The sequence below is a fragment of the Lonchura striata genome, chromosome 20, assembly GCF_050655825.1.
Source record: "Lonchura striata isolate lonStrDom1 chromosome 20, ASM5065582v1, whole genome shotgun sequence".
NCBI lineage: Eukaryota > Metazoa > Chordata > Aves > Passeriformes > Estrildidae > Lonchura > Lonchura striata.
This window is the reverse complement of record NC_140722.1, coordinates 12575514-12598485: the sequence shown is the minus strand read 5'-3', so window position 1 is coordinate 12598485 and position 22972 is coordinate 12575514. Positions and strand designations below refer to the sequence as shown.

The following is a 22972-nucleotide window of genomic DNA, read 5'->3' as shown; positions in this document are numbered from 1 at the left end:
GAAAAGTTTGTGCTTTTTTTTTTTTTACTAATTTGCTTTTACTCCTGAGGACAAATGAAGGTATTTTATTCAGACATCAAATTAATCACTTCTGTGAAGAAGACGGTTGATCAAAGTGTGCTTATATTTCTTTTAATTTTACTTCTTTACCATCTGTGAAGCACTGTAGTTGTGTGCTACCTGTCTGATTTATCAGTGTCTTGTAGGAAATCAGCCTTTCTTCTGCCTGAGGGATTTGGGAATTTCAATTAGGTAGTGAGCCTGAGGGAAAAGGGTTTGCCTGCACTTGGCTTTGCAGAACTTGACAATGGTTTGATTTTGGCTTTGCTAATATGGAAATCTTTGCCAGTGCTCTCAGTGTCTAAAAATTTTCCTATTTCCACATGGTTATTTCCTGTCTTGGGTGAGGTAGGCTACTTTATTTCTTCTGGTTTATACTTTCTAGTTGCCAAGACAGTTAAAAAAAAAAAAGTAAAAAAACTTGGTAGGCAAAAGGAGATGCACCCTTCATGCTTGTCTTGCTGGTTTTGATATGGCATTCCTGAATACCTGGTGGAATCCTGGTTCTGTGGAGATCCAGCTACATGTGCAGCTGGATCTGTGGTAGTCCTTGGTTCCCATTCCTTGCCTGCTTAACAAACTGCTGTACACACTACTTACATCTACAGCATGGGTATATGTGGTATCTCTGCTAGCCTGGGTTTCTGTGGCTAGAATGGAGCAACTGTGACACAGCAGGGAATTTGGCATCCTTTGAATGCCATGTTGTGGTGTTGGCACAATGTGTGAATGATTTCCCCCTTTTGTTTTGCTGTTAATGATGAGCTCTTGGGCTGGGGCCTGGCTGCAGCCTCAGCTTTGCGTGCACGATTATCTGTGCGTGCTGCAGATGGAAATTGAACATCTAATTACTTTATAAGATTTGTGAACAGAGATTTAGAGCCTGCTTAGCCTCTGCTTGAAAAGTGCTTTCTGTGTGATTTCAAGTCTGCTTTTGCTCTCCTCCTCAGGTCCTTTCACAGATGTGGTCACTACAAATCTGAAGCTCGGCAACCCCACGGACAAAAATGTGTGCTTCAAAGTTAAGACCACAGCACCACGTAGATACTGTGTAAGGCCCAACAGTGGAATTATCGATGCAGGAACATCAATTAATGTTTCTGGTAAGCCATTCAAGTGGTTATTTGCTGATTGTAAATAGCTTCTTATAATCAGTTATTTCTTGGAATGCCTTGCAGCCTGGAAGTATTTTGGTGAATCCAAGAGGTTGCTCTCATAGAGAAGCAGCCATTTCATGTATCCTTACTTCCCTTTCTCTTGGTCTAGCAGTTGTAGGTTTGGTCTTACATCTTGTTTTGGAGAGGAAAACGGCGGAAATATATAAATGATTGATATGGTTCATTAACAGCCTCAGCCAGCGTATCCAAACCCCTACTGCAGCAGCCCTGCCCTCCCTGTGGGATTATTTTTGTACAGTTAGTTTTTTGCCAGCTTAACTTCCTGAACCAGCTCACCATGGGGTCAAACAAGTGCTTGGATGAGCACATTGAGGGAAGAATAAAACTGGGTGGACTGTAGCCACTGGTTTAGACCGGTGTGGTCTGATGCCAAACCGCCTTTGATTTAACCAACAATGAAAACATTTACTTTCAAACCATGCTTGCTTTGTGTGCCTTAAAGATTCAGTATCCTTTGGTGTTAAAAATGTCAAATGACTAAATCTTTGCTGTTGCATAGGAAAAGTTAATGATTTTCTGTAATGAGTCAGTAGCTCTTGACTTGCCTAGGTTTGGTAATGGAAAAGCAAAGGAGTGGCTTACTTTGAAAGCATAAAGAGCTGAGCAGTCTCATAAACAATATCTGTATATTATTAATTTGCTGATAGTGTATTCTCTCAATAACTTTTCTGATCCATGTTCTTAATAAAGAATTCTATCAAAGGATGTAGTTGTGGCATATTGGATGAATGAGGTCAGATTTTAGTTAAGAAAATTACTCCTCTAAACATGCAGGTTCAGATTTGCTTTGCTATTCCTAAAAAAATTATTATTGACACGATAAGAAATATTATTGATAGGTTATACAGTTTGCTTCTGCCAACCTCTTTTATCCTGGGATAAAATTTTGGGAAGTTAAAACCACTGCTTTTTACTTGAAAAAATTAACATGTGAAAATTAAGAGTTCAGTTTCTTACTTAATAAAATGTAAAATATTTAAACACCTCACCCTTGGAGAGAGCTAGCTTCAACAAAATAAAAATTGATCCCAAAACCACTTTGCACTGGAAAATTAAGCAACTCTAATCCTCTGACTCTTCTTGTACATGCCCATATTTGCACACTCATTGATCTGTTGTCTTTGGGATTTCTGTGGTGTCAAATTGAGTGTGCAAAGGGCTGCAGGATTGTGCCTCCCTTGCAGTTAATCCCAGGGGAATGTCAGTGAGGAGGTAACCAGGGAGTGGTGAGAGCTCCAGGTGGGGCAGGCAAAGCACTTCTGCTTCAGGAGAGGGCCAGCACGTACCCAGTGAGCTCTGAAATGACTAATATGTAAATGAAAAAGCTCTCTGGAGAGAAATGGAGATTTTAAAAGTCGGAACAATTCCCAAGTAAAGCTGTCTGTCATCTATACTAGCTGCAGGCAAGCATATCAAATGCACTGAAATCAATGAAATGATAATGAAAATTAGCATGGTTTCTAGCTACAAATTATCTTTGTGCTATAAAGATGTGGATGCTTTTCATCTTGCAGATGAACTTTGAAAATTAAAAGCCTACTTCTTTTGCAGGCTCTTACCAGGCTTTTTGAAATGTCTTGATCTCAGTGTTGAGTTTTGCCCCTTAGCTCCACCTTGAGCAAACAGAGTGCAGGCAAGTGTTGTAGGAACCATCTCTTGTTATGCTACCAGCACCTTGCTTTTCCAGCCTGACCCTTCCCAGTGGCACACCAGGCAGAGTGTGGATGTGGTCCAGGGCTAAACTATCCCCTTATGAGACTGCTGTGCTAACCCTGAGTTGTGTTTTGCTCTTGCTTACACAGCTTTAAGAATTTCCCTTTTCTGATAACTTTATTCGTAGTGATTTATGATTTGGAAAATTTTTGGAAAATGGCTGTGATATATTTCATCACAAGCTCACATGTGTGTTCTAATATTTCCATGCTGATATAAACAGTAATAAATAGCAATCTTAAATTGCCAATCCTTACATTAACATTATTTTTAAAAATGTAAGCAGCACACTTCTATTGTTCCTTAAGTAATATATTAAGCTCCTTCAATCCATGCATGGGATCTAATCTTGGACTTGAGGATGGCAGTGGCTGTGGTTTTGATCAGCAAATGGGATACTTTGGATGGGAGGGATCAAAAGAGGGGACTGTTACTAACTTGCAAAATAGAACTGTTTTCAGATTGACAGAAAGGGGGGAAGATGTGTTTAACCTTTGCTTTGGAGTTAGATTGCTTCAGAGCAAAAGACTGATTTTGGAGTTAATGAAGTGAAAAATAAATAGAATTTGTTTCTTTGCCTCTAAATCAGTTACCTTTTCAGTCATTTAATTCAAGTCATGCACAGGTCATAAAAATAGGATTTGAATAAATAGGACTTGAATTCCTCCAAATCTAGTGAAAATACTACTGATGAGACATTATTTAAAATATAGTTAATACAGTAACTTCTGGACACAAGCTAATTGGGTTGTGTTTACTATATGCAATCTGTTCCCTTCACAATTGCTGACTGGCTTTACCACAGCCCCTGATAGCACTGCATTGGTGCTGCACTTTGTCTCCAAAAAATCAGTGCTTCAGCATTAGTTAGTCTCAGAGAATATTAGTGCCTGGAGCTGAATTTGCTCTTCTTGCTCTGTAGTAACCAGATACCTTTGTTATACTCCTGTGAAACTGTGTCTTTACTATTTTGCTGTGAGTATATGAGAAGATATTTTGCTCTAAGAGGCAGCAGTTGCAATTTATTTCACACTAATATGATGGCTCATTTAAAAGCCTACAAAATGCTAGAAAAATAAATCTCACTTTAATCTAGTGGAGTCTCAAATGCTGCCTTCTTATGCCATATCACAGCTTTTGCTAAGTACCAGCATTTGAGGCCCTGTCAGCATGTGCTGCCTGCTGGGATGTCAGGTTTGGAGCCCGTGTTTTCACCTGTTATATAATGGCATGTAATTTTAACAGCTGAGTTTATGTAACTGTCGGGAAGTGTGTGTGCACTGTCATCTGATTCCATTGCACTGGGGCTGCAATACTTGGGAAGGAGTATTTGCACACATTCCACTGCTGCTAAGCACCTCTGATCTCAGCAAAGATAGCTGATTTTGTGGCTTTGAAACCTAAATAAAAGCCATGAATGGATTACAAAGGAAAAGTGAAGGAGCACCAGCAGATGCTAGTGAGTCTGCAGTGGATGTATAAGGAGGAGAGGAATTGCAGGTGGTACCATCTGTGCACAGTGTCCCACTGAACAGAGCAGTCTGAACGCGCCTCCCAGAAGGGAGGAGGAGCTGACGTTAGCCTTGGGTTGCTGTCCAGTATCTGGGGGGATTTTTAGTCTTTTCTGAACTTTCCTGACTTTGAAAATGCAGGAATGGAGCTGCAGCCCTGTGCTCAGCAGTCACAGCAGGTCTGCCCCATTCCTCTGGCACTGATTGTGTCCCATCCACTGCTGCGTTCCCAGACTTTCCTTGGCAGTGTCACTCCTGTGCCCTGTTCCCACAGATGTGCCAAGCAGAAACTACCAAGTTTTGGGTTGTTCTTGCCTGCCCGCTTTAAAAATCTATCTTGATCTTCACAAATTCAACACTTCTTAGTATTATTGAAATATTTACATAAATTTTATGTTTATTTATGTAAACATGAAACAAAGGTGGGATGGTGGAATGGATTCTGCTCATTTCTGTAGATGCAAGTGTCCTTTGCTTACCTGTGCCAGAGCTGATGGAATTCCACAAGGATCTTGAGGCTTGCCCCTATTTCTGGAATTTCATGAAGAATTCCATGCAGTGCCACTTGGGAAAATGATTGATAAAGGTAGAAAAGAAAAAATAAATTGGCAGTCTGTTGAATGAGTTGCTTAAGAATGAATAGTGATGTGGATGGAAATGTGATAGCAGGGAGCTACTACTGATGTTTCTTGAGAGTGATTCTTGGTTCTAATCTTGTTTAATGCTTTTACAAGCAATTCTGGAACAAAGAGTCCACTAAAAACTGATGATGTTGTAAAATTGAGAGATTGAAGATATACAGCAGAATTAGGTGTCTTTGAAGGCTACAGTAAGAGAAATGGGATGAGTTTCATTAGAAAAACTGAAAATGACATATTTGGAGAATAAAATAGTCTGGCTGCAATTGCAAGCTTGTTGAATGAAGGGGCCTGATTGGGGTGAGCAAGATAATAGCCATAATCATAATAAGCCATGATGTGGCTGTGAGTAAGGCAGATGTAGTGTCATACATGTGGATAAGGGAAGAGGTGAGAGGGCACAAATGCTGTGGTTCAAGGCACTAGTAAAGTTTCCTGCATGTGTAATTAGAGGAGCTCAAACCAAAACAGGTGCAGAGGATGAATGGGGAGCCTGGCCTTGAGAGAACCCACCAAGTCTGGCTTAAGTTTACCAGTAGGCCAGGAGTTACTGTGATTGATGGCTTGGAGGGCACCAGAAGTAAATGACTCTTCCCCTTCTCTGGTATTTCAGCATGAGGGTAGTGTTGGTCCAGGACCAAGTAAACAGGCCATTAATAAATTTAGATGGAAACTAGAGGAAGGTTGCTGACTATCTGAGCTGGGAGACTTTTCTGTTCCTTCTGCTCTTGGAAAGGACAGCTAGATCCTAGCAGGTGTTAAAGGTGTTACCTGCTTCAGATTTCCTCTGTTCTTTGAAAAAGCTGGTTTATTCTAGGAAAACCAGAGGAGTTAACTAATTTTAACTAACTTTGCCAGTAAACTTTTCTATGGAAAAGAAGAAGTGTATTGGGTGGTCAGTGCCTCTCCTTAGCTCTCTACTGAGTGTAAAATGCTGGGGATATTGCAGAAATATGTGTGAAAACCCATGTCCATTGATCTCAGTGACTGTGCAGATTTTGCTTGTGGTAAAACAGTGCTGGTGCTCAAGCTCTGGGGTGAGCAGCTTGGGAAGTGGTTGAGATATATCTCTGCCTGATGGATGCTGCTGACTGTAAACTTGAAGATCACATTAATAATTTTGTTTCTTCAAAATCTGATTACTGATGAAAGCTGAAGCTTCTGACCAGATGGGACAACTGATGTGATAAGGCATTCTGTAGGAACATGCTTCTCACATAATTTTTGCATAAGGTTTGTGATTTCCATTCAGAACAAAGGAGCCACATTCCCACTAGCAATTTCTCCAGCAATTAGGGCAGTTTTATGGAACTAATCTTCCACAGAAACCCCAATAGTATGTGGATAAATATTAAAATGGTTTGGTTTCCTCTTGAAAAAAGTACATATTTTTGAGCTGCCCATCTGGCTTACAAGACATTTGCTGAATAATTTGTGTCAATGTGGCTTTCATGTATTGATCTAAAACTACAAGTGCTAACAACGTCTGTGCTGTCAAGCCCTCTCTAGCTCATGTGGTTCAGTGAATGGAGCTGGGAGCAGTGATCACTTGGCATTCCAGGATGGATTCAGCACTGTCCCTTGGGAAATGAGGATTTTCAAATGAGCTGATAGTTGCTGATAGTTCCCTCAGCAAAGTGAACTGAAAAAACCCACAATCATAGAAGTTCCATAAATGCTGAGCAGTTCTGGCTATCCAGTTGGATATTAAGTGCTTTTCAGTGATGTGTCAGGCAGTGTTGAAATAGTTGTGTTTCACAGTGCAGTCACTCCTGCTTGCAAAATAGTTTTAAAGGTAGCCAGTTAATTTGCAAACATTTTAAAAAATAATATCCAACTACTGCAAGGTGAGTTAAAAATGTATAATAATTTTTAAAGGACCTCATCTGAGAGAATTTATTGCCTGCCTTCTCTCTGGGCTTTAAAAGGCATTTGGTTGTTGATGGCCACAGATTGTGTGCACAGTAAAGATGGCACAGCCATAACATATCCTGTTCATTAAGGGAGGCAAATTGGCCTGACTTGCTTTCATTTGCAACAAATGGGATCTTTGGGTATTGCTTTTATATGGCAAACCCCTGCAATTAGTGCATATGAATTTGGGCACATAATGTTAATAGCACCAGTACTTGAAAATGCTCATCATTCTTGAACTGCTTCTCTTCTTAGTGATTGAATTGAGGGGCTGAAGTAAGACAGGTCATAAAATATCAATTTTTAAACCTTGCACTATTTCTTTCTGTTAGCAGTAGTGGCAGTATTTGCAAGCTTCATTTTCAATTTAAGGGAGTGGTGGCTTTTTGCAGTGTCTAATAACATGTTTGTGTAAACTGTGTTGCTTATTTCCACATGTTCTGTCTCATGCTGAAGCCAAGCTTGTTTTTAATGCCCCAATAGCTGAATTTTCAGGTATCATTTGCAAGTATTGGGGTTCCAAGTGACACCGTGATCAAAGATTATTCCATGCAAATGGAATATCCACTGTCCTTCTTCAGGTTGCCTTAGCCCAAAAGCAAAGACATGGAAATTCCCACTATTGCTTTAAAAAAATTAAATTAAAGCACACACGCTCCCTAAACCTACTGTTCCTTCCTCTCTGCCCCCTAAACAGAGTCATTTTCTGCATAAGTAAATTTTGGAATGCTTTTTATTTTTCGAATGAAGAGAAATACATTCCTTGCATACCTTTCATAGGCAAAGTTTGCACCACATTTAACTATAAACTTCCAGCTATAAATTGGTAACAAATTTTCAGTAATTTATTTGTGAAAGCAAAATACTTGTACTTGATAAATCAAATGCCCTGAGACTCTTAAATTTTGCAGAGGAAATTTCCATCCCGAGACTTGAACCTCAAGGTTTACAATGTTTGACTTTGCCTCTGTAGATTTTCTCAGGCACCATCAGCAATATTATGTGTACAGCTCATCAAAATGCTTCTTACTTCTGCCCCAAGGATGGAGCAAGACAAAAAGATGCTGTCTTGGAAAAATTTTCCCTCTGTCCCAGAAGATATGTAAATGATCCTATTTCCTATAAATGACTATTGTTATCTTGCCATAGCTGTGTACTGAATTATGTAGAGTGATCAGCGTTTCCAGAATTCTCAGACCAAAGTCTAGACAGACTGAGGAAATCTGTTTCTCTTGCCTCCTTTCAAAATTCTGGTTTAAAGTGAGGTTCCTGATCTCAGCTGCTGCTTTGGTCTTAACAGCAGACAACTTGAAGCCATTTTAATGTTTGTTATTCTGGAATCTGGTAAGTGTGTCATCAGTGCATGACTCTGCACCAGAGCAATGTTAATGCAATGTGTTCTGGGTTTTTTTCTTCCAGTGATGCTACAGCCTTTTGACTATGACCCTAATGAGAAAAGTAAACACAAGTTTATGGTTCAGTCTATGTTTGCTCCAGCTGATACTTCAGATATGGAAGCAGTAGTAAGTATTGAAATTAATTAAAATGTATTTCTTTCTAATTGTAGAATTTTGTAAGTCCTTTGACTGCATTAAGGGGTGTTGTCAAACCACACTGGAATGGTGTGGTTTTCTAGATTTCCATCTCTGCATGGCAAAGAGTTTTCTGTTATTTTGAGCCCCAGGAATCTTGCACTGAGAGTTGTTGTCTGTGGTTGCTTCTTTAGGAAGCTGCTGTCAGTAATGGGATGCCAAGCCATGAAACAAGTAGTTGTAGTTTTTTGCAATATATCCTTCTTTAGAAGGGCCAGCTTGGACCATATATTCTAAGGATATACAGAATATATTCTATGTCTGTGGCATAACTTTTATGCATCTACTCTCAGTCTTGAGTCTTCTCTTGAGCAGCTCCTTTTGCAAGATGCAAGAAGATGATTTACATGTATTGTATTTTTCTTTATCCCTACCTATGTCTGCTGTGGCTTTGTAAATGAAAGGCCCTCACAGATTCTGTCCTGTGGATTACAAATGTGAGCAGTAGAAATATGCAGGTGCTGGAGCAGAGAAGGACAAAAGACATAAAAATAAGATGTCAGGCTACAGTAAGACAATCTGCAAAGGAGTAAACCATTATGTCAACTGCTGGATTTCCTTTATCAGCAAGATTTGCCCTCAGAAGAAGACACAAGGAAGCTCTCTGTAGCCTAGCTTTTGTTAGCTTGAGAGAACATTCAGTGGCTATTGAGGACACAGTATAAAAAGGAAAAAGACCATTACTCTAAAAGTGTGTGGCTTGTGTGTGCCACTTCAAAAAGCCAACCCAAAAATACTCTACAGTGGTCTTTACAATGTGTCTTCTTTTGAAAAGCTTCTTAAAGCTGGGGCACTCTGCAGGTTAATAATTTCCCTTCTGAAACTGATTTATGGAACTATATTTGTTTAATGGGCTCAAAATAAGATCCAGAGGGAGAAACAGCAATAGTAATAAAATGTCTGCATCACTGGAAAGATAAGTCAGTCTGCCTTTCTTTCGAGCTCTTTAATTTTTATGAGTTACTTTATACCATGACAAATGTTATTCTGCTGGCAAAGAATGTTTTTTAGTACCTAGATGGGCCTTTCAATTTTCCAAAGCTCTCCAGACCGATAGGATTCCTTTTCCTGTAACGCTTTGATCAGTTCTCAGTTTTGTTACCATTCTCCAGATCTCTTCCTATTCTGGATGAACAGGTGAGACCAGTTATGGGAGTACTATAAAGCTTTCAACACTTCACAGGCAGCCAAGGAGCTCGAAATAGATCTGACTCCAGCCCCAGAAGAGCTGAACTACGATTCAGCTATTTAGGATGAGTTAAATCCTACTCCAGGTTGCATGGGCTTAGCCATAATTTGTCACCTACTTGAGTTATGCTGAGGAATACCAAGCCACCAGGAGGATTGTCAAAGTGAAGAGGAGCACGTGAGAACTCCAGGATAGAAGTGTGGACACTTCTTGCTGTTTATTATCACTGAGGATAAGTCTTTTCACTTCAGGGTTGCAGCTGATACTGACCAAGGATTTATTACTGCTGCTCCCTCTTTAAAAGGTTGCAAGGAATCTTGTTTATGGCAGACTCCCCAGCTGAAGGGGAGAGAAGGTGTGAGGGGAGGTTATCCCTCTGTATGGAGCACATCTGGTGCTGTTCAGCCATTGATGCTGAAAAATAAGGATGTGGAAAGCAAGGAGGGGGAAGAACAGTCCTCTAGTTTATTCCAGTTGGGAAGATAAGCTCATTTGAAATTTGAAAAGTTTGAATAGGAGCTCCACTGGCCAGAGAACTGAGAATTCCCTCTGTGATTTATCTGGGGGCTTGTTATCTTTCCCTTCCCTTGAATTCACCCCTCCTTTTACTTTTTTTTCCTTTTTTTTTTTTTTTTTTTAGCAGGCTTGTACCTCCCCCCATCTCTGCTAATTATTCTGACACAGTTCCCAGTTCTCTCCTAAATTACCTGTGGAAGTCTCAGACTATTTAGAATGATTTGTTTCATAGTGTCTGGTCTGTATTTACGATACCACTCAGTTTTGGTTTTGATCTCATTTTTCATCCTGTGTGTGGTTAATGGTAGTGTGATAAACACCTGTGGGTTCTGAGTGAAATGGTGTGATTTGTTTACATAATGCACTGCATTTCCAATCGACCTGATTGTACTAATAGGCTTAATATGAAATTAATATTAACTTTTTTCAGTGGAAAGAAGCAAAACCGGAAGAACTCATGGATTCGAAACTTAGGTGTGTGTTTGAGCTACCAGCAGAGAATGATAAGCCTGTGAGTATTTTCAGATGCATATTGAGTGATTTAACTTAATTCCACAGTCAATCCCATCAAATGGCATGTTTGTACAGACAGCTATATAAGCACAAGACAGAACCCTCTGTTTCACTGCCTGAATGGCATCACCCTTTAAAAACACAATGTAAACTATTTAAAATCTTGGTAATCCTCGGTGTAACTAACAGCCAGTGTAAACTTCATCAGTGCAACAGTAGCACAAAGCAATTTTGGAGTTGATCTGTTTTCATTTAGTGAAAGGTCACAGGATAAAGAATACTTTAAAAAATTAAAGGTGCTGATTGCTGGTTGTGAAGCTTAGAGTTTATACTGAAGCAGTTATCAGCAATATAAATTTGCTTGTCTAACACTTCCTTAGTACAACTCCGATTTTGTCAGGTGAATTGATAGAAAACTGGTGAGGAAGACACAAATGCAGTTAGGAATTATATTGAAATGATCATTTATATTTCTTGTTAGGGTAATGGACATGTTAATTTGTAATGCAAATATGTATTGTCCAGTATAAAACTGATAATGGATTGATTAAACTGAAAAACGCTTCCTAATGTGCAGTACTAAAGGCACAGTGTTCTACCTTGCACTGAACAGTCTGTAATTAGGATTATGTAATTGGCTGGGGAGATGTTTCATTTTATGGGAGACCCTTTGTAAAGTGCAGAGCATAGAGAAGATCCAAAGGCAGGAGAGGGAGCAAGGTTGGGAGGGCTGAACTTTGTTTCCCAGCCTGGGTCGCAGATTCCTCCATCCCCACAAAAAACCAGAAATAGGGAGAGGGGACAGCCAGGAGTGGGGAGGGAAGGGAGAGGGACCTGCAGCACTGCCCTGGCTCCTGCAGTGGCTGCTTGTGTTGTGTGAGGGGAGGGAAGGGGGAAGAGACCATGGACTGTGGACCTGGTTTAGGGACATTTCTGTATATGCAGGCTCTGAAAAGTCAAGGTCATTCTCTCTTCACTTACTGCTGCTGATCTGATGTTTTCTGGGATAGCAGTAAAGTTACAGAAAGTAAAATGTTGTTTATTTCTTTTGATACAGGCATGTGTCAGGTGTGCACAGACAATTTTACCTGATTGTCCTCCTATGTATCAGGTGTGTGGTGTGGTGTTAATAACTAACCAAAAATCACTCTATCCTTTTTTAACAGCATGACATAGAAATAAATAAAATTGTATCCACAACTGCAACAAAGACAGATTCCTCTGTAATGTCTAAATCAATAAGTTCTTCTTTGGATGACACTGAAGTTAAGAAAGTAATGGAAGACTATAAGAGGCTTCAAGTAGAAGTTCAGAGGTTACGGGAGGAGAATAAACAGTTTAAGGTAAAGATTGCTGTTGTTTTTTTTTCAGATTTACCCCTTTCCTGAAAACGAAGCTTCCATCTTAAAGGTTTGGTTACCTGACCTTAGCACAATATTTTACTGCTGTCTATAAAGTAAAAGATAATTCAGGTTTCTCTGTAAACTCGGAGAAGGTGCTGAAATCAATGGTTCCTTTGAAAGGAGGCACAAGTCATGCAGTCACAGAAGGTGACTGGGTAGCAACCCAGAGGAGTGAATTCCCCTTCTTTTTTCTTTTCCCACCTAATTTCTCAGTCTGAATTAAGCATTCAGTGTTGGACTTGGCCCCTTCTCCCAAACCATGGGAGCTTGAGGGCAGTGTTGTGCAAATACTGAGTGTTCAGTAATTGCACCTGTAATGTGCTGCTGAAATGGCCAAATTAAGACAGATGAATGGGAAATGGGCTTCCTGTCATATCCAGCACATGGCTGGGAAATCCAGTAATTGAGAAGCCTTTATCACTGCTGAAAAATTCTTTTTACAGTAGCTTGACTTGCTGTAAGTGTCTACTTCCATAGATATCAGCACCAAGGAAAGTGTGGATGCTGTGACTCTTGCAGCCCAGTGAAAGGAGCTCTGTTCTCTCAGCTCTGATGCTGCTTGGCTGGCTGATGCATGAAGGAATTCTTGAAAACAGTTTTGTTTTGCACAGAAATAATATGTGTACATAACATACGTGGCCCTAACTTCTCCTTGTGTTCTTGTTTTGCCAGCAACTCAGTACTCTTAAGTTCTATATGATTTTATTGAATTTTTTTGCAAATTGGTCTTGACTAAACACTCTACAGGAGCTATCTAGAATTGAGCTGATATCTTACAGTAATGTGCCCGATAGGTGAGCTCTTTGTTCTCTTTGTGGAGTGTTAAAAACACCTGTAAAATAGCAGAAAGCCATGCTAAATCACTGCCTGCTACCACTGGAGTCAGTGTCAGAAGGAAATTAAAATATTTTAAATGCAGATTTGTTGTTTCTATGTAAAGTGTATTGTATGTAAACAGTTTTTTATTGTTTACAAAAGTCAGTTGTCCCTATTCACAATTAAAGCAGCAGTGAGGTATTGGGTAGCCTGTGGCTTTCAATTAGTGAATTAATTAATTACTAGAAAAATAAGTTCAGCTTCAGATCATATAGGTGTCCCTTTAAATTCAAAAGTGGGAAACACTGACCTACCCTGAGCCCTTTGAACTTCACTTACCTGACAATTTTGAAGACTGCAGTAACTTTCATTACTATATCTGTTTCTTGAGTATTTTTTTAAGTATAGACTGGAGACTTTTTGTTTTGGTGCCTTATACTTTTGCACTATAATACTGTATCACATTAAAAAGTCTAACACTGTTGCTTTAGCTGGACACAAATTAAGCCACAAAAGACTCATTTCCCCTCTCCTGAAGTGCTCTGAGTGTGTGTGTGTAAGACTGGAGTGTGCTAACACACAGCTGTGCTGCACAACAGCTCAGGGAGAGCTGAGGGGAGCATCAGTCCCACCTGAAATGAGAATAGCTGCTGGTGTTGCTTTGTTTTGTCTGTTGCCTCATCTTTAAATCAGGTGAGCTGCCAAAGTCCTATCAAGAAAATATCCTAATTATTGCCATTAGGTTCATGTCAAAAATGTCAGCATTAATATGAAGGGGAAACTGATTTCCCTTCAAGGGCTGGGAAGATGCTTGTGACATGTGACATGGAGAATGAGGAGTGTAATTGCCTTGGCTTGTGAAAAACATGCAACTTCATCTTAGTTATACTGAGGAACATTTACCCCAGCAGCACCTTCCTTGTTACAGAGCAAGAAAAGCACTTTGATGGCACTTCCTCCATCATTTTTCTGAAGTTCTGGAGCCATCCCTAGGCTTTGGACAGGGATTCCTGCAGGATTCCCCAGTGTTCCCCCACTCCCTTAGCAGGACAAAACTGTCCTTCCTTCTCAGGATTATTCAGGAAACAGCTCTAACTTAGCTGTAAATTTGCTTTCTATAGCACCCACCTAAATAAATAAGAGAAGGGTGAATATTTAAAGCTTTTTTTTTGTAGAAATAATCAACATCTCTTGCTTTAGGAAGAAGATGGACTGCGGATGAGGAAGGTACCCCAGACAAACAGCCCAATATCTCCTTCTGCAGCTGCTGTCAAGGACGAAGGGCTCAGCTCCAGACTACTTGCTTTGGTGGTTTTGTTCTTTGTCTTTGGTGTAATTATAGGAAAAATAGCCTTGTAGAGGCAGCATGCTGGAAATTGTAAATTGGTTTGATGGTTCTGCCATATCATTGGATTAAATTTATTCATAACAATGTTTAAAAAAAAAATTAATGTATGACATCTCACAGGTCTTGCCTTTAAATTACCCCTGCACAAATACTATGTAACATAATCTAGAAAGTTCAAAATGTATGGTGAGGGAATGAATGAAAGAGAATATGCTTCAATGATGAAAGGGGGAGAAAATCCTGATTTAACACTACAATGGAATATTGTATATGTCATTTTAAACATTCTTAGACCCTGGTACATGTTGCTGGATTACCTCTTTTTAAAAAAAAAAAAGAAAAAAAAAAGGAAAACTAGAAAAACCTCTTCCTCCACTGCTGGAGCTGGCCCTAGGGATGTTTGGAGCTGGGTTAGGCAGGAGGTGTTGATAACTTCTGTAAAATACATTAATCCACCATTCTGCTCATGAATTTAACAGTTTCTGTCAGTGTCTTCAACTCTGTGCAAGTTACCAATTTCTTGGCACTTAAATGAGGAGTGAGAAGCTGCAAAGACTTCTCTGTGGCAGCACTGAGGGAGCTGGGCAGCACCGAGGGGCTCGTTCAGAATAAAGGTCAATGCCTTGTTCTCACCAAGGGACCAAGCTACATTGCTGTTGGTTCATTTAGTTGAATTAAAATGTTACTCAGAGATGTTTAATGCATATTTGACTTATTTAATGTATTTCATCTCATGTTTCCATATTATCACCAAATTGACTTAATTCTTTGTGGTATGAAAAGGCACCTGTTCAAAGCCAGTGACAAGAACTAAAACTTTGCTGCTGTAGTGGTGCAAGATTCTTCTGCCTCCTGGTGTTTTGGGCATTACACAATTGTTGGAAGTTTTAATCAGATGAGTATTGGAGAAACAGTGGTCAGGAAACTGTTTTTGTATGTAAATAAGTCTATTTAGGGGAGAAACAAAAATATCAGTAGTAAACTAGTCCTATGCCGTAAAAAGACCAATCTTGTTTGACTATGTAGCATCTTAAAGAAAAAAAAAAGAAAAAAAGAAAAGAAAAATTAAATAAAGCCCCCAAATTAATGTTTCCTTTGTTACTTTTGTCCTGTTCTCACAGTTTTAGAGATGGGGAGGAAACAATGTTCTCTTGTTAGCTTTGTCCATGGCATAAGGAAACTTGCAGTCTGATTTCAGGGTGAATTTCTTTTCTTCCAGACTAATTTTAATATCAGACCAAACCATCCCATCGTGAGCTTGACACATAAAAGTTGTTCAGAGTAACCATGCTGAGGAACAAGGTAACATCCCATTTTCCAGGTTAGTTGGGTTCAGGAGTTCAGACACTTGACAGCACTTCTAGAACAAGGCAATTTTGTTTCTAAGCTTCCTTTTACCCCAAGGTGTATAAACAAACTCAGTATGTTTTAACAATGATGAATTCAGTAGTCTTTGAGCAGGTAAATTCACATCTATTCTTAAATGCTAGATCCAAAAACATCCAGTGGCAAAATTTGTTGTAGCATGCTACAAAATGAAGCCGAGTCTTTTACAAATGACTTCTGTCATTCCTTCCCTGTTCTGGGATTCTGTGGGAGCTGTGGGGGCTGCAGCCTGTCTGCTGCACTCCTTGACCTTTGTGTTGTCCCACTTGTGTCTCAAGGGCTTCCTCCTCTGCAAGTGCAAATAAGGGAAATTTTATGTAAGGCTTAATCAGAAAAATGGGTGAGGAAAAAATCCGTGTAATTGGTGAGTTCAGCTTAGGAACGTGATTCTGGAGTTTCTAGGAGAGTCAATAGAAAGGAGAGGTGTATTTTTAGAATTTTAAAGTGCTGGTGCCTTGTCTGCTCAGAGGGGAAAGGACAGAGCCACTGCAGCCTGGCTGCAAAGGGCAGGGCAGGTGATGCCAGGGAGATGAGCTGGAAAGGACAAAGCAAGGGAGTTTATGGGACAAATTGGGCAGAATTGATTAAAAAGAAGATATTGCTGGGGCAGTAGAAGCTGAAGAAAACTTTCTAATGAAGCATTCTTGTCAGAGAGACAAGGTTGTGAGTGATACTAAAAAATTAATTTTCGTGGCTTTGAAGAATGTATATGAGAAAACCTTTGCTGAAGGGAGACTGAGATATGAAGTAGATATTTTTAAATGGCTGTAAATATCTTGTTCTCTTATCAGAATTTCTGATTCACTTTGAAAAAAACTAAGATTTTTTTTTGAGAGTCTTTTGTTCTGCTTAAAAACAGCCAAAAAGAGGGTGGTTTAAAAAAAACCCCACTTGTCTGCAGAATAAAGGGGGAGGTTTAAACTGGTCTCCTGTGAGGATATCTGGAGTAATGTTCCAGGAATGTTTTACACCCAGTGTAAGCTACCACAGCTGCTTTTGCTGGCCCAAAGCAAAGCCAACAACTGCTCTGTCCTCCCCCACTGCTCAGCAGGGACTTCTTGGTGACCTGTGCCAGCCTGGAACTGGAGATCATCCATGAGGAAAGTTGTTCCTGGTGTTTCCACTCCAGGATCACGAAGAGGTCCCAGAAAACCTCCTCATGCTTCTCCAGTCCCTTCAAACGCTGAGCAAGGAGACCAGGAGAGGATTTCAGTGTTGGTAACATCTGTAACCTGCAGCTGGGCTGACCCCCACCATCAGTCCTAAACAAGACTCTTAAATTAACTGCGTGTATTTTGGAATTTAACAAAATCCTGAGGTTTTCCCTCACCATTTTTGACAAGAGCCTGAACACAGTAGCCCTGAATTGTCTGGGTAATGCTTTGCTTTGCTGAGCTTGAAATAAAGTCACTGATCAAGGGAAATTTCACTCCCTGTTTGACCAAACCCTTCTTTCATAGGCAGTAGAGAGAAATCTTAAGGATTTTCTTTTCTTCCACAGTTCCAAAAAGGCCAGTTTGTAGATAGAGTGCAAATATAGATTGGATGGATATTCTTAAGCCACGTGGCTCTTTTTCTAAGTTGTTCCTTTAATGGCAACACAAGAGTAAATGTTCTCATGAAGTATTCACAGAAAGTGAATTATTCTGAAGGACATTGTATATCTTAGGAAGTTGTGCACAAAATGTAGAGTTTCTAAATAAGATAATTGTCTGGGGTCCTTACACAACATCAGATATTAGAAACCTGTGATTGATTCATGGTAGTAGAAATCAAGTTATTGCTAATCTAATTATTGTCCTTGCTGTTACTTTAAGATGACCACTTGCACATTTATTGTTGATTTTTGTAACACCCCGTAGAGGCTGCTTGGTGCACTCTGGGAGAATTTGGGATAAACAGATACCTGAAATATCTTGAAACCTAGTGCTGGAAAATGAATGGAAAATGGTTTCTTCTATTTTTATGTAGTTCTCCACATCTTAAAGCAAATACTCAGTGCATGAATGATCATAATTGTTGTTGTGCATTGGCAGTTGTCAGCTGGGAGTGCACAGCTGGAACAGCTGCATGTGCAAGCCAGGACCAGCTCAGGTTACTGGGGAGTAGCCTGGGGGCTGAAGAGCAAGATCATGTCATGTTATGTTGAGGGGGATTGATGTACCATAATGTCATTTTCTAAAAATACAGGATTGTAAAGCTCAATGGTGGTGTTACTTTTTCCTCCTGAAATGCTGTTAGTGGGATAAAGTTGGAACTTCACTTTGCAATTCACTAGAATTTCTTTTCATCAATAAACTATGAAGGGTTTGTATCTGCTGCACATGTGAACTTGCAATTCTTGTCAGCAATTTTACATCGTGGTGTGCACAAGGAATGGATCATTTATGTCTTGGCATACTTGATGTTTCATTGCCCAGTGGAAGAAAACTGTCATCCCTTTTCTTCAGAAAATGGCATTTGTGTCTCTTCAGTGAAATGTCCTTAATTTTCAGGCACAATAGTGGCTTCACTGTAGTGCTCTTAAGTTTGAAACTGTATTTCTCTTGCCCTCTGTGATGTCCTGAAATTCCACATCCTGAGTTCTGTTTTCTATATAAAGTAAGTGAGGAAAAAAGCACCACCAAAAATCCCTCTGTTTGAAATTAAAGCCCCTGTAAAAAAATACTCTGAAGCTCCTGTTTGTTGTGGCTGGGTCACAGCTGCACTGGTGCTGCATTGGTGCTGCACAGAGCCTGGAGAGCCACTGTGCCATGCTTTGGGAATGGGGAAGCATCCCTGGCCCAAGTGGCAGGTGGTGAGTGAAATTCAGTTTATGTGTTCGGGATTTTGAGAAGATCAGCTTCACAGAACAGAGTAATTGTGTTTCCACTGCTCAAATCTGCTGAACTATAAAAGCTGGTTGATGAATGGGTTGGGGTTTTTTACTGAATAAATGAAGATTATTTTTAAAATAACACAAGTGAGAGCCAGCTAGGAATCTTGCACGTGGTGCTCCAGTGAGCACGCACCTGCACGCTTGCCGAGTGACTGTGTGCCTGTCACTCTGCCATTTCCTGTGGCTTCAGTTCCTGCTCAAGAACTAATTTCACATTTGTACTTGAAGAGTAGAACTTCAGAACCTTTACTGAACTTCCACATAGATCTCTTTGCCTCCCAGTCCAGGCCTGAGTTTGTCCTGAAGCCTCTGCAGAGTGAAAAGTACAAAAGGGACGCGGGGTCTGTGAGCACAGAAATGAGGCTGCTTTTCCTTGGAGTAAACTTGAACTTTGGATCTTTCCTCCTGTGATCTGTCATTAGAAAATGGCCTTTTCCAGAGAGGAAAACAAAAGAAGTTAAGAAAACAAATGAATTAAGAGGAATTAATTGAAGCTGTGTATTACAAGTTGACATTATACATCTGGCATTTCTGTTTATGTTTCTGCATTGGTACATTTCATTCTGATTTAATAAGTTCCTAATTTTGTGGGATTTTTTTTCAAGATTCTGAAGTGCCTATGAAGAACAGCCCATAGTAAAGTATTGTTCCCAGTTTAGCTGTACTTCATTTTTTTAATCAAATCTTTTTCTTTAGTGGATAAACTCACAAGATTAGAAAAGCCTCTTGAACTCCCTCATGTTTAGTTTGGCAAATGTCCCACACACAATTACCCACAGAGAGCTACTTTTAAAAGACCATTATTGGGGCTGTACAAAGTCAAGCACTCTGGAGGTAGGAAATGGCAGAACCAGGTTTGTGCTCTGAGTTTGGGGAGTACATTGCAGTGTCTGATCATTTCAGTGATCAAAAATTGAGCTGACACTGCTCAGAAATTGTCCAAAACTGCCCAGCCTTGTGCGCCTGGACTTGGAGAACCCCAATTTCTCTTAAGTTACATACAAGTAGGTTTTTAAAAGTTGAACTTCCAGCGTGGCACTGCGGTGTTGGGTGTAACCCGTGTGTGTGCTGGGGGAATTCTTTGTGTTCCACGTGTGGATCCCCGTTCTTGACCTGAGCTCCTGGTGTGGTGGGGAGGAACTCGGAGCTGAAGCAGCAATTTCTGTTTCCACATTTCACTGGGAGGCCACACACGAGTGTGACTGGAGCCAGGAATCTCTGCCTCGGTGTGAGCCCAGAGGAGCCTTTCTGAGGGGGCTGGAGGCTCTGTTGCCCCATCTCCCTCCTGCTCTGCTCTGCCTGAGCTGTCAGATCTCACTCCATTCCCTCCCTCAGCGCTTTGGTCCAGGCCAAGTCATCCTTGTTCCTTCCCTGCTCCTTGGCAAGGAAAGCCTTGTTCAGCCGAGCAGCTTTAAATGGCTTTTCTTCCCTGCTGCCTGTTTTCCATCTGGGTCTCTTTCTTCCATCACCCTTCCAGGCTTGCTCTTCCCTCCTGCCTGTCCCAGCCCAGGGAGCCCGGGCTGCCTGGCAGGGCTCTGCCTTGGCATGGAGATCTGACTGCTCCTGGCTGCCTTTCCCCATCCCACGCAGCCACTCACCTCCTGCTTCCTCTTTGTTTTCTCATCCTCTTCACCCTTCATGGAGTTTGGAGCAGCAAGCCTTGTCACCCATCTCCTTTCTGTCTCCAGCTTCCTCCTGCTGTTCCAGTGCAGTGGATTTATTTCGTGTGGGATAGACTTTTATATTCCATGTGGATTGTTTCTCAAACAAAGCAGTAGCACAATGCTGGTTTTTTTGTTTCATTTTATCTGGGAAATCTAGAATGCATACATTTGAACAGGGAGGCATGAAGGTGGTTAATTGGAAAAATAAGTTGCTGTTAATTGAGCTGTGTGTCAGACCCAGGACTGTTTGTCTGGCAGACTTGGCTCACGCTTTAAACTTCTGCACCTGCTAAAGAAGCAGAAAATTGGAAAGGCAGCTTGTCTGAGGAGATCATGATATTAAAGAAGGTACCGAAGGCTCAGTCACAGTGCAGGAAGCCAGAAAATTGTTTAAGAGACTTAGAAAATTAGTTTATTTTTGCTTTTTGGAGTGGTTAAAAAATAATTAATCTTTTAAAAAATTATTCTAAGAGAAGTTAACATGGAAGAGTTTACTAAGATACACGTGCCTGTTACCATCAACTTCCAGCACACGCTGGCTTGGGTTTTCTTCACAGGGACAGTAAAAACATTTATTTGTTTTGTGGTAGAAAGGAATTCAGTAGTCAGGATTAAAGCTCCTGGTCTGTATCCTAGACCTGCTTTTCTGAAGCAGTGTTAGACATGAAGGATGAAATTATTTGGTTTGTCTTGTTTATGCCAGATAAAGATATATGAATGTCAGAAATGAGGTTGGGATCCTGATTGCAGCAGAGCTCAGAAAACAGCCACGTGAGCTGCTAATAAATGTAATTGGTGCTTCAAAAGGGCATAGCTGAGTGAATTTCATATCAGATCTGGGAGTGAGGAGGAAATTAGATGAAAAACTGAAGTAGAATTGACAGTTTTCTAACTGAAAGGTATTAAATGGCCAAAAAAACAATAATTTTGCAATTGAGAAGGGGGACAACTTTGGCTAACTGCCCATCCTACTTCAGTGATGAAATGAGGGGAAAATTTAGATGGAAAAACAAACCAGAAAAAGGGAAGCAGACAGCAATCCATTCAAAATGGGAGTTAGGAAATGCAGAAAATAAAGCACAACCCAGAGCAAAAGCAAAATGTGGGTTGGGGTGCTTGGAGAGGGTGATGAGGAGCTGAAGTTCAGAGGAAATCTGCAATAGAATAAGAACTGTTAAGAAACAGATGCAGGAGGTAAAATCTAAGGATGATGTAAGAGAGCTGGAAATGTGATGTCATTCCTTAGCAATGCTCAGGATTAAAAATTAACAGTTTTTAGTTCAGGAGGCCCAGAAACCTTGATCAGTGTTTGCAAAGGAGGAGTCTGGGGCAGTGTCTGAGCTGCTGCTGGGGGTGGACAGTGGGTCAGGACAGTGGGGCACCCTGGAAAGGGCTGGGAAAGGAGATGGATGTTTCTGACAGCTTGTTTTAAATCCTCTCATTCAGCATTTTGGGTTTCAGTTCTCTTTGGGATCAGAGTGAGCTGGGTCTGTCAGGGCCCTGCAGAGCTCTGTTCCCTGACAATCACACACGGCTGCAGCTCAAAGAGAACCACCATGAAATGGGGATGCCCAGAGAAGGGTTCTGCAGGGACCTGGCAGATTCAGTGGTTCCAGATCACTGAGGAGCACAGATACAAAATCACTGCTGATAAAACATTACAGAAATATCCATAGCCAGGACCAGAATGAATAACAGCTCCATGTACATTCCCAGTGCAATCCCAGGGTAAAAGCCTAATGAATACGAATGTGTTCTTGTTTTTAATTACTGTTAACTGTAAGTGATTATCCTTCTGTATGTCTCAGCTGGGAGAGTTGGGAATTTTGGATGCAATTTGGATATTTACATTCTACAAGAGAAGCTGAGTAATTGGAATGGATGCAAAAAATATGATTCAGAAATTACTGGTGGAGTGTGAAAATGCCTTAGAGAGGGTGAGAGAAAACTCAGTTGGCTGAGTTTTTCTACCAGAACTGAGACTGTCTTGATTACAGTGCACTAGTACCTTCACAGGCAGAAAATACTGCACACTGCAGCTCTCTGATCCTAAAAAGCAACACAAGAATCACCAACTGGCAGTCAAAGCCAGGCAAATTCAAATTGGAAAAAGGCACAAATTCTTAAGAGAGAATAACTGTGTAATTTAGGAATGTGTCTTCAAAAACTGTGAACAGAACAATAAAAGTTATGATATTTATGCAAATAGCTCTTCTGTGGGTTTTTTTCCTCTCAGAGGTGTACTTGGAGGGGGGAAGAGGACAAGGAGGCTCCTGATGGGGTTTCACAGGGCAGTGGGGCCCTGGTGCTGCTGGAGCCAGTGGTGCCTGAGCTGCTGCAGGGCAGAGCCTTGCTAACATTGCATAAGGGTGTGATGGTGTTCCACATCACGTTAATCCCATCCCCACCTGGAAAGGATCTGTGGCCTTGTAAGATCTTTTACACCCTGCAGGACCTGGGCACTTGTTAAGTTTAATCCATTTCTGTGCCATGTAAAGAAGTATCTGCTCACAACTCGGGTTCATGGGGGTAAATGTAGGGCAGGAATTGCCTTCTCCCTCTTCCACCCACGCTCCAAAGGCAGCACAAGGCTGTTCCCTGTCCCTGCCATGGGCATCTGTGTCCTGCAGAACAGGTACCTGTGCTGATGGGA

At 40.7% G+C, this 22972-nt stretch overlaps 1 protein-coding gene across 5 annotated transcripts in view; it reads left to right on the top strand.

Moving 5' to 3' along the window:
* The window catches only part of VAPB (VAMP associated protein B and C), a 37128-nt gene extending 14603 nt beyond the window's left edge, over positions 1-22525 (top strand). For 3 of the 5 annotated variants that reach the window (XM_021553572.4, XM_085558287.1, XM_085558284.1), the window contains exons 2-6: positions 1011-1163; positions 8434-8537; positions 10742-10822; positions 11991-12167; positions 14244-22525. In XM_021553572.4, the coding sequence (XP_021409247.1) occupies positions 1011-1163; positions 8434-8537; positions 10742-10822; positions 11991-12167; positions 14244-14402 (674 nt within the window). In that variant the 3' untranslated portion in view covers positions 14403-22525. Of the gene's footprint in view, positions 1-1010; positions 1164-8433; positions 8538-10741; positions 10823-11881; positions 11936-11990; positions 12168-12195; positions 12235-14243 lie in introns of all 5 variants that reach the window. The other 2 variants (XM_085558286.1, XM_085558285.1) reach the window with 1 other exon arrangement.
* The last annotated feature ends 447 nt before the right edge of the window (positions 22526-22972 follow it).